This window comes from Rhincodon typus, chromosome 8 (assembly GCF_021869965.1).
Source record: "Rhincodon typus isolate 14 chromosome 8, sRhiTyp1.1, whole genome shotgun sequence".
In the NCBI taxonomy this organism is placed as follows: domain Eukaryota; kingdom Metazoa; phylum Chordata; class Chondrichthyes; order Orectolobiformes; family Rhincodontidae; genus Rhincodon; species Rhincodon typus.
The window spans coordinates 45,916,036-45,928,120 of NC_063339.1; the positions used below are offsets into that span (position 1 = coordinate 45,916,036).

General features: G+C 40.0%; 1 protein-coding gene across 1 annotated transcript in view; it reads right to left on the minus strand.

The window, feature by feature from the left end:
* armh4 (armadillo like helical domain containing 4) overlaps positions 1 to 12,085 on the minus strand; it is an 83,674-nt gene that overhangs the window by 50,383 nt on the left and 21,206 nt on the right. The window contains exon 4 of the mRNA XM_048600343.1: positions 8,000 to 8,206. Coding sequence (XP_048456300.1) covers positions 8,000 to 8,206 — 207 coding nt within the window. The remainder of the gene's footprint in view (positions 1 to 7,999; positions 8,207 to 12,085) is intronic.

Sequence of the window (12,085 nt, forward strand, 5' to 3'; positions counted from 1 at the left end):
AAGTAAGGACATACGGATCATAGGGTGAAAAAAAAAACTTAGAGGCATACAGGTTAAGTCGCACAGGGCATGCGCTAGGCAAGAACAACATTAACAAGATCAACATTATTTGAAGTTAGAGACCCCATTTATCAGTCTAATAATGGCAGGGAAGAAGCTGTTCTTGAACCTGCTGGTGCTTGTGTTCAAGCTTCTGTATCTTCTGCCTGATGGAAGAGGTTGTAGCAGAGCATTATCAGGGTGCAATGGGGCTTTGATGATGTTGGCAGCCTTTCCACGTCAATGATCCATGTAAATGGAGTCCATGGATGGGAGATTGGCTTCCATGATGGTCTGGGCTTGGCACACAACTGTCTGTAATTTCTTACTGTCCTAGGCAGAACGGTTGCTGTACCAGGCTGTTATGCACCTGGACAGTATGCTTTGCCTGGTGCATCTGCAAAAGTTGGTGCGGGTCCTTACATACATGCCAAATTTCTTGAGTCACCTGAGGAAGAAGAGGCGTTGTTGTGCCTTCTTGACCATTGTATCTATGTGGGACTTGGTGATGGGATACCAGCTTCTGTGCAGTTATTTCACAGGCAGAGTTTTAATTAGTAATAGGTTGAAGGTTATGGAGAGTGAGCAGGAAAATGGAGTTGAGGCCAAGATGAGATCAGCCATGATCATATCAAATGGCAGAGATGCTCGAGGAGCTGAATTGCCTATTCATTTCCCTAGTCCTTATGTTCTTATCTTTCCCATTTCACTGCGCTACTTCGAAATTTTTTGCATATCTTCTTCTGAATTCATATAAGCATTCCTCACACATGTACGCTCCACATAAATTAATGAAGCAAAACAACGGTTTCACTAAAATATTGAAGAATGTTTGCTTTCTCCTTAATAAATGGACTTTCACTTTCAGTGTTTCCAATAAAGCCACATTTACTTCATCAATGCACTATCGCCCATAATGGAAGATCTGCTGCATGTTTCCAACATGCTCTTGTCTCCCTACTGTTTAACTGCCTACATTCAGGAATGACAAGAACATCTTCCTGGAGGAAGCATACTTTCAGTGTCAAAGTCACATCCTGCAGGCTGCAGTTCTGATAACGGTATATACAGGTTCCAACTACCAGGAAATAAATCAATTTAAAAGATTTACCTCTCTATTAAATGGAGTCATAATCATAGTATTTTGCATTTTAAAATCAAGTTGTTGATTTACAAGTAGCTTCAACTTTCAAGTGCATAAACACAGGAGAAATTCACAGAGGGACTTGCAGAAGATTACACGATCTAGTTCATTAGGACTGCATTCTTTTGAAACCTCAACTCTCGTATCAGTTATATAAAATCAAAAACTTTGGATCATAAAGGATTTGGAGTTAGTTTATTGGACAGCTCAGTGATGTTGACAGAATATTTAATGCAGATTTGAAATCTGCAAGATGTATAAGATTGAGTCAAAACTTCCACAATTTCTTCACATAACCAAAGAGGCCATAAGTAAATAAAATGAATCAATGGTACTTCAATGCACAGTATCGTAGAGTGACACCATTTAGACCAGATTATATTGAACTAATTCTAATGTAATGTCCAAGACCAGGTCCCAGTAATACAGACAAATAACCACAGACTAAATCAAACCTTTTAAATTACTTTTTTGCTTTCATGTTTGGCTGTATATAACACATTGCATTTCATGGTCAAGAAACTATATGCAGGTAGGCAACCTGATGCCAAGTTATTAATAAACTAAAGACGAAATAATATCAATTTACTCTCCCGGCAAATCGGATCATCAGATTTGTATAGTCGTATTCATAAAAGAGACAGGATTGAAATGTAGTACTACAGTTCATGTTGGATTGAAATATGACATCAAGTATCATGACATAATTGAATAATAAAAGCCCTCAGTGAAATGAAAGAACAAGATTTATAGGACAGCTATTGTTATCTTATCGTGTTTGAAGAATATGTGAATCCAGTCTGACAGAAATGGGATGACACCAATGCATGTTCATCATAAATCAGTGACTAATTTTCACAATTTCCACCTGTACTACATTGTAGCAGTGAATATTAAATTCTACAGTAGGTTACACGTACAAAATTCCAATATTTTGCACTTCCCACAGATTTGCATGCAAATTCGATAACAATATAAGATTAAACGTGTAAGTAATTTTATTGTGTTCCAGCTTCACTGAGTCAAGTAATGAAATAAATGAATGTGAAATAATTATTACAAGGTTTCCTACAAGTTACTGTCACCAGCCAAAATAAAAATCTACAAAGAACATAACATAAATCTGTAGACACCTAGTGATGAGTGTGGGTGGAATACTGCAATTTGCATATGTAAACATCCAGCAATGTCTTCCCAAATAATTTCCAAATTCACATTGTCCACTTTGATTATTACTCGAAATTTAACTGGTTTGGATTTTCAAATTCACTCTTTACTTTACTATTTTTAAGAAGACTACCTTTTGGTGGCGGCATCCTCCAGTGGTCCATTATAGAATCACAGGAACCCTACACTGTGAAAGTAGGCCAATTGAGTCCACATCAACCCTCCCACCCTATCCCTGTAAACCTGCATTTCCCATGGCTAATCCACCTAACCTAGACACCCCTCAACACCATGGGCAATTTAGCATGACCAATCCACCTAACCTGCAAATCTTTAGACTGTGGGAGGAAACTGGAACACCCAGAGGAGACATGGGGAGAATGTGCAAACTCCAGATAGACAGTTGCCCAAGGGTGGAATTGAACCCGGGTCACTGGTAATGTAAGACAGTAGTGCTAACCACTGAGCCACGATGCCACTCAATTAAAGGGCCGCTATTCTTTTTTATTCAATATTGAGATGCAGGCATACCTAGTTGTCTCTGAGAAGAGTGGTGAGCTTGAACTATGGTCGTCTTTACAACGAACGTACTCCCATAATATTGATGGGTGGGGAGTTACAGGATTTTGATCCGGTAATGGTGACACCTAGCCATTGGAAAGGAGTGCACAGAAACTGTGGTCTTGGAAGCTGCAATAATAAAAAGCATGCCTGCTCTTGGAATTGTGTGCAAAAAAGCATCTGTCCATAACTAATGAATCAGAGATAGTAAGAACTGCAGATGCTGGAGAATCCAAGACAACAAGGTGTAGAGCTGGATGAACACAGCAGGCCAAGCATCAGAGGAGCAGGAAAGCTGACATTTTGGGCCTAGACCCTTTAAGACCACATGGTTGAATCCCCATTAGCACCTGATAGACGGTGCTTCAGTGTGACCTAAAGGACATCCTGCACACTGAGTCATGACTAGTGCTGACTGTCATACGGACAACTGGATCATTTTCTTAAAGCTGATCTTCCATTTTGAGCTTAAGCCCTAGAACAGATCTACAGATAACTCAAAGAAATTTCAAGTCATCAAGCAACCTTAAAGACCAGACCGGAACACCCTGATCTCACTGCTGATTCTGCTCCAAAAGAGCTCTGGCAACACATCAAAAGTGCAATACCGGACACTTTCAACAAGATCAACAGACCCAGCACCAAAAAGAACAGGGAGTTGGCTGATGAAATGAAAAGGAAATTTAAGGTCAGCTGGCAATAAAAGGGTCAGCCCCTGCCAGCTAGCTGGCCAAACGAAACAGAAAGCCTATCATCATGCGAGCAACGACCTTCAGAGTAAACTAAGGAACAGTCAACATGATTGGTGAATAGTACTCATGGAAATAATAGCTGTACACTGATATTGGTGATATAAGAAGCTTGTGTGAAGCACTACAGGCCAGCATATCAAATCATAACCACTCTCAGCAGAATCAATGGCAAAACATACACATCAATGAGGATTTAATCCAAGCTTGGTTTTCCAGGTCGAGATGCAGCTGGGACATGATTTATTATCTGTAGGAATTGTGGACGGATGAAAACACTGAAATAATCGGCAGATGTTCCCACTTCTGAACACATGCTGAAGGTAGATCATTGATGAAGCAGCTAAAGATAGTTCAGCTTTGGCCACTGCCTTTGGGAACTCCAGCAACAAATGTCCCAGGTGGAGATGACTGGCCTCCAACAACCATAAACATCTTCCTTTCTACTTGTCCATCCAGAAGAGAATTTTCCCCTCGATTCCCATTGACCAAGGCTTCTTTTTACCAGACTCAGTCAATTGCTGCCTAAATGCCAAGGACAACCATGTTCACTTCACCACTGGAGTTCAGTAATTTTGTCCATGTTTACAGCACGGCAGTCTGGATCCAAGTGGTCCTGGTGGAGCCCAAACTGAACATTGCTTAGTAGATTACTGGTGTGTAAATCTTCAATTATAATTACAATATCTTCCATTATTTTGCTGATTGGGAGTAGACCATCAGTCTGGTAACTGGTAACATTAGGTTTGTCCAATGTCATGTGTACAAGATATACCTGGGCAATTTTCCACTTTAACGCATACATGCCAGTTAAAGTTGTACTAGAATGAATACATATTTAGATGCAGTTATATCTAGGTATGAATTCATTAATGAAATGTCAATTCTGAGCTACAGCAGACTACATTTATTTAAAGCAGCAGATTTGTACTGCTACATTAATAAAACAATAGAATCAGAATTGCAGTCTCCTTTGGAGAAACCATCAATAGAAGGAGGACCACTTCCTCAAGAATGAAATAAAGGAAGGTTCATGAGCACCAAATGCTGGCCTTGCCAGGAATGCTCACACATGTAAAAAAAATTGAAAAGCCTAAACTCCTGCAACAAGAAATGTGATGCATTGGCGAATTGGCCCGTTGATTAATTATCTCTCTTCATCACTCACTTCATTCTGCAAGAACATTCAGACCATCCAAAAATGATAAGCTGACAGTGCAAACTCAGCAGTGTCTATTAAACCATACTGCAAGTTAATATGTCAAATATGAAGGTGATTATTTTAATGTCAAATATAATAACTGCCTCAAATTCATCTTTCACCCAAGTGATCAACTCATAGGACTTTTCCTATTGCTTGTGCTAAACTAGAAAAACAGAGCATGTAATGGTGCATCCACACGAGATCCTCCTCCAAAGTATCTTCTGCCCTGGAGTGGTGAGAATTGTTGACAGTAGTGGGGGAAGAGTGTACATCATTGCCAGTACATCAGTGTTGTTGGAGAGTCAGAGCAATAAAGAGTTATACAAATCTAAACAATTACAAGGCGTTCTCCTTGTAGCCTGATGAAAGCTGGCTGGAAGACTGATGGAGTTCATGTTGGGATCTTGAGATACCCGTAAGGAAATTTGTTGGTCCTTGATTTTATAATCCAGCACTTAGCCTGAAGTATGCAAGTTTTAGAGATATCATAAAGTAACCCAGTATGAAAACAGCTCTGATTTCTGAAGAAGGGTCCAGACCCGAAACGTCAGCTTTCCTGCTCCTCTGATGCTGCTTGGCCTGCTGTGTTCATCCAGGTCTACACCTTGTTATCCCATGAAAACAGCTCAAGTAGGAGACAGAAGATGAAAAGCTGACTATGGAAAATCATTTGGCCTTCGGTAACTCTATGAAGGTTGCTATTGTAAGGTACAGTTACGTACAAAAATGTCACCCTCAGATTGCAAGGAGATTCAACCATAAAAGATCTTTTTTGGGCATTTTTAATTTTCAAAACAAATATGATTTTAACTATGACATTCCTCCTTACTGATTAGTTAATAGCTTTGTGTAATGTTTATGAAATCAAGGACGTGTAATACTGTCACAATTTGAGAGATCATCCTTCATTCACAACATTGTGTTCTATCCTGCAATCCCAGGGCAGCACCTTCTCCATCCTGGCACAAATTTTTTTTTACAATGTCTGATTCCACTATCAACCTTTGGTCAACTACCATCCAGACAAGAGAAGAGTTGATTGGGCTCATTGTCAATTTTGGATAATGCATTCAAACAAATAGTATTGTTGTAACAGCTACAAGTGTGAATACTTTCTAGAATATTGACCAATGTTTCCTTGTAAGAAATTTAGGGAACTTAGCAACAGGATAAAAATGTGTGATTCTGTCATGCCACTACCGAGCATTCATTTTAAACTGTCTTAGATCCCCTGCATTTCTTATAAAGCTCTCAGAGACTGAAAAAAATATATGTTTGGATGGCCATCTCAATGATATTGTATAGAAGCACCGAGTTGTCATGGTGCAGAAGGAGGCCATCGTGTCTATGAGCACTGTGACTTGGCGTCATTCCCCAAAACCCTACACAAAGCTTCTATTTAAATAATAATCAAATGCTCTCTTGAAAGCCTCAATTGAACCTACCTCCCTAACAATTCCAGGCAGTACATACTAAAGCCTAACAACTCACTGTGTGAAAACGATTTTTCTCACTTCACATTTCCTTTTTTGGCCAAACACATTAAATTTGTGCCCTCTGGTTCGAACCCTTTTGCGAGCAGCAATGATTTCTCTTCATCTAGTCTGTCAGATCCCTCATTATTTTGAAGACTTCTATCAAATCTCCCCTCAGCCTTCTACAGTTGAAGGAGACCAGTCTCAACTTTTCCAATTTATCTTCATACCTGAAGTTTCTCCTTGCTGGAACCATTCCCTCCTGCACTCTCTCCAATGCATTCACATCCTTCGTAAAATGTGGTGACCAGAACAACGCATGATACTCTGGTTGAAGTCTAACCAGTTCCTACAGAAGTTCAGTTTATCCTCCTTGCTTTTGTACTTTATACCCCTATTAAGAAAGCTAGAATACAGTATCCTTTACTAGCAGCTCTCTCTACCTGTCCTGTCATTTTTAATGGATGTTGCCCATACACGGCCAGGTTTTTCTGCTACAACAATATAGAAATTGCTGGAGAAACTCAGCAGGTCTGTGGGCACCTGTGCAGAGAAAGCAGAGTTAATGTTTTGGGTCCAGCGACCCTTCTTCGAAATTGTCTTGCACAATCAGAGCAATTCTTTGTTTTATTTCAGGTCTCTCTGCTCCTGCACATGCTTTGGAATACTGGGAACTGAACTGAGGAAGAGTCATATCAGGCACAAGATGTTAACTCTGTTCCTCTCTCCACAGATGTTGCCAGACCTGCTGAGTTTCTCCAACATTTTCTTTTTTTTTCAGATTTCCAGAATCTACAGTATTTTGCTTTTATTACTGTTGTGTGCACGTGGTGGATGATCTATAGGGCATGGAGTGATTTCACGTAGCCTCAAGTTATTTTTGACAAAATCTCAAATGCTGTAAACGCCTTAATGCAACTGCTCCAAGTTGCTTCAGGGGGCACCTGTATAGTAGAATACTCATTCAAGTATTTATAACAAGTACATATCTCTCAGCTAGTTGTTAATTACAATTAGTGCAGTGGGGGTACAAGTCACCAGACTTGGAAATTCCAATATTGGTGATTCTCGCTTTAATGTACTAAATGAATAACCCAGCTATTGAAAAGTATACATGTGGAAGGTCTCATTCCTAAACACTGGTCCACCATTACAGTACAGAAATGGATCTCACCACAGAATGCACCCACAAAAACGCAATTCTGTACAAATTAAGTAAGAAAATGACTTCAAAGCTCAAATGAATCTATTTTAACATCCTTTCCTGCTGCTAATCCACAAAATCAATGATAGGGGGCAATTTCCTTCACTATATTAATGCCAACAATATTGGCAGAACATATCAAATACAGAAAAATATCTAATTGTGCACAAATATTTACACAATTACCTGAATATACCAGAACTACCTCTCATAAATCCAAATGTATTTTTTCCCAGATATAACAACACAATTTAAACTCATTTGGATTTCTAAAATTAAGTTTCATAATAATCCTTCATGTACAGAGTCAAATCTCATCCTAAATGAGGGCATAAACACAAATTCCCAATATAGTGTCATTGTATTAAAAATTACTGTTGTCGAAGTACTGAGCTAACACCTCTATTTTAATGTTGTTTAAAAATAGCAAACGAGTAAGAAGTTATTTATTCTTACCCAGATTTTTAGTACCTTGATCATGCTGGTTCCACTCAAACGAATCAGGAAGCTGATAGGACACCTCCATCACTTTTGTCAAGTTTCGGTTGACTCTTATGGGTCCACCAGGTGTTACATACGGGTGTGAAGGCACTTCCGTGTCATAATCCATGCTGTCTTCATCTGAGTCTTCCTCATCTTCTTCATCATCATCCTCATCGAACTCTGTGAAAAGACAAAACATTGACATATAAAATAAAAAGGAGATAGAATGGCAGTATCAGTGGACTGAACACTGAGGTGGGGACATTGGTTCAAACCCTACCTCAACAGCTGATGGACTTCAAATTCAATTCATAAATCTGGAATTGAAAGCTGGTTTCAGTGATGGTGACCATTAGACAAGCGCAGATTATGTCCAGTCTGGCCTTCACATGCCTCTAGAGCCACAGCAATGCCCTCTGTAAAATCTTAGCAAACGCCTTGCTAAAAGGGCAATTAGGGATGGGCAACAAATGGTGGCCTTGCCAGCAACGTTCAGTATAAAAGTGTACTTAAGTAAAAGAACACTAAGCATGATAACTATTTACAGGAAAAGGTTTCAGAAAGTTGAAGTTTATAAGTAAACTGCAATAAAGAATTAACTTTAGATCTGAAACGCAACATTTGGAATTTGAATTCATGGCCACAGGCTCTCATAACATCAACAAACTGTATCTATTTGGGCGCATGTGACAGAAAACAAGGATCTATCAGGACAAAACAAATAATGCCAAATTTTCCAAGATACTGGAGTCAATAAACAAGAGCATTATCTATTGCAATCCCATTACTCTCTCATTTCTGGTATACTTTTATATTCTTCCTTTTCAAGTGCTTACTGTATAATTCCATATGAAATATATCTACTGAGCAGATTATTATACCAACTTTCCCACACACTGCTGTTCTAATGAGTGGCCTCCTTCAATGCTCCTTTATTACTGATATACCAAGTAGTGGAAAAAAATTCTGATGTTACTTACTCTCTCAGAGTCTTTTAGAATTCTCTAAACACTTATCTTTCTCAATGATTGATAACATACTTCCACTGCACGAGCATTTATTGATCTGCAATGGGAAGAATGGCACCCATAAAGCCAGTATTTACACAAACTTGCTAATGTTCATTTTGAGAAAGTTTGAGGCTCGTGATTTCTTAAAAGGAATTTTATGTTCCAAGGCTTGTAATAATGTCAGTAAGGACATGATTCAATGAGCACCGTTAAAAATTCTTCTTGAACTGTCACGAAAGACATCATTCTAGTCTGCTTACAGTAAAGACCCCCGTCTGACAAGATGCCAAACAAAATAGAGTGCATTTACACTCATAAATGGAATAAAGGAATGGAAGATAATGAGAAGGTACCCTCTAATACATACCCAATTCACTGTTCTATTCTCAAAAACACTCAGAAACTGAGTATGGCTTTGTCCATGATCAGGCAGTTATTATGAAAGCTTGTTTATATACAGGACAGCAACAAAATCTTCAAAATTCATTTCATAGTGTTACATGGTGGTCAAAAGCAGCAACCTGCAATGTGACATGTTATAAGTACAACTAAACAGGGAAACACTGAATCATTTTAATTCTCAAAAACGGATGGCTGGAGTGAGGTGACTTGTTAAAAGTAGTTTTAAATCTCAAATCAAACATCAACCTAACTCCCCAACCCATCTACTGGATTTAGAAGAAGCAGAATAGGATTTTGCAGCCAACACCTTTCTAGGACGTGATTTATCTATTTACCTGTTATAATAGAGTTAGGCATATATAACTTCACTTACAGTCTTGAATTTGGGCCACAGGTTTCCCAGACCTTAAAAACTGAGCAGTTCAGGGAAGGTAGAAAGATATTGCAATATTTGTGGTCGAGGAGGAGCAGGATTGTTTCCACATGTCTCTCAACTCCCATTAGTAATTGGAAGATCCTTTCCTGAATTTGCAGCCTGCTCCAAGTAGCCCCACCCAATTCAGAGCCAAGCCTGTCAATCAAATTGACTGTCAAGCAATTGGCATTTGGTAAATGAGATTGGAGAGTTGGACATCTGGTTTAAAGAGTGGTGTAAGAAAAACAGGTTTGATTCATGGGCACTTTCAACAATACTGGGCAAACTGGAAGCTATACCTTTAAGACAGCCTTCCTCTGAGATGAACCATGAGTGGTTACTTAATAGAGTTGAGGGGAAATTTGTGGGCAATAGAGCAAGTGGGAGCAAGTGATTTAATAAACAAGCTTTGAATGGACTTAGCAACTCAAGACTGGGCATCCATAAGGAGACATGGGCCAATAGCAGCAGAGAATCATATTCCGACACAATCTGCTACGTCAAGGCCTGGTGTATCCCCCACTCTAAGATTACCATCAATCCAGGGGATCAATGCTGGTTCGATGGAGAATGCAGGAGGGCATGCCAGGAGAGGCACCACGCATACCTAAAAATAAGGAGTCAACCTGGTGAAGCTACAAAACTTGCTTGCTAAACAGCATAAACAGCAAGTAATAGACAGAATAAAAACCAAAAGAACTGTGGATGCTGGAAATCAGAAACAAAAACAGAAATTGCTGGAAAATTTCAGCAGGTCTGGCAGCATCTGTGAAGAGAAATCAGAGCTAATGTTTCGGGTCCAGTGACCCTTCCTCAGAACAGAGTTCTGAGTGATAGACGGAGCTATTTAACTAGACTAGCCATGTAAATACAGTGGCTACAAGAGCTAGGAATTCTGCAGCAAGTAATTCATCTTCTGACTCTGAAAGTCTGTGTACCATCTGCAAGGCACAAGTCAAGAGTTCGATTGAATACTTTCCACTTTTCTGGATGAATGCAGCTCGAACAACAGTCGTGGAACTTAACATCATCCAGGACAATGCAGCCCATTTGATTGGCACTGGGTTCATCAGGTTGCTGGGATGACAGGACTATCCTATGAAAGAGGCCGAGTATGTTAAGTTTATATTCTTTGGAGTTCAGAATAATGAGAGGCAGAAGATTCAATACTATGAAAGGGCCAGACAAAGAGATATTGAGAGGTTGTTTTCCCTGATTGGGGAATCCAGAACATGGGGACAAAGTTGAGGATAAGGGGCCAATCATTAATGACTAAAATGAGGGGAATTTTCTTCGTTCCAAGGATTGTAAATCCACACAAAAGGATTCTGGATGTGCCATTTCAGGCTGCCATAAGGGCTATAAAAGGCAATGGAAATGAGCAGAGTGACATAGGAACTCTAAAGGACCATGGGGGTTAGAGACTCACAGTTTAACATAGAGGGTATGGAGGGCATTGGGGTTGATGGGGGGACGGGGTGTGATGAGGTGGCATGGTTTAGAATTTGACAGTGGGCCAGTTGGAGTACATAAGGGTGTGAGAAAGTGAGAAGTGTGAGAGATGTGTGTTTTTAGGATTCTTTTCAGAGCTGCAAAAAAAAAATGCCAGAGCACTGAGGTTGGCCCTTACCACAGCCTACCTCTGCACCTGGCAGCCCCTGTGGCTGTTTTCGAATTCCTTCAGAGGTCAGTGAAAACAGGTGTCACAAAAACCTGCACCCCCCACGCTTCAGAACCAAAACGCAGCCATCTGGGGAGGGGAGATTGTATGCCTAAGATAAACCCTGATCATATTGAATAATGGTGTGGGCTCTACTGGCCATTTGTTCATCTCCTATTCCTATCACATTCGTTCCAGATGGGAGCCTCACAAAAAAAAACACATGCTGCTGGAACTCCACAGTATGACTGTAACCCCACTTCCCAATACCCTCATCCTACCCAGAAATCGACCTCACGGAATATCATGGTTTTTCATGCACTCCACTTTAACTGCCTTTCCACCTCTTCCTTTAAAGTAGAGGGAAGTTAGTTTAAGAGTTAGAATTCCCATCTGTGCAACAAAAGAGATACTTCTAAGAGGCAACAAGGTGCAGGGCTGGATGAACACAGCAGGCCAAGCAGCATCATAGGAGCAGAGAGGCTGACGTTTCGGGCCTAGACCCTTCATCAGAAAAGGGGGAGGGGAAGGGGGTTTTGAAATAAATAGGGAGAGAGTGGGAGGCGGATAGA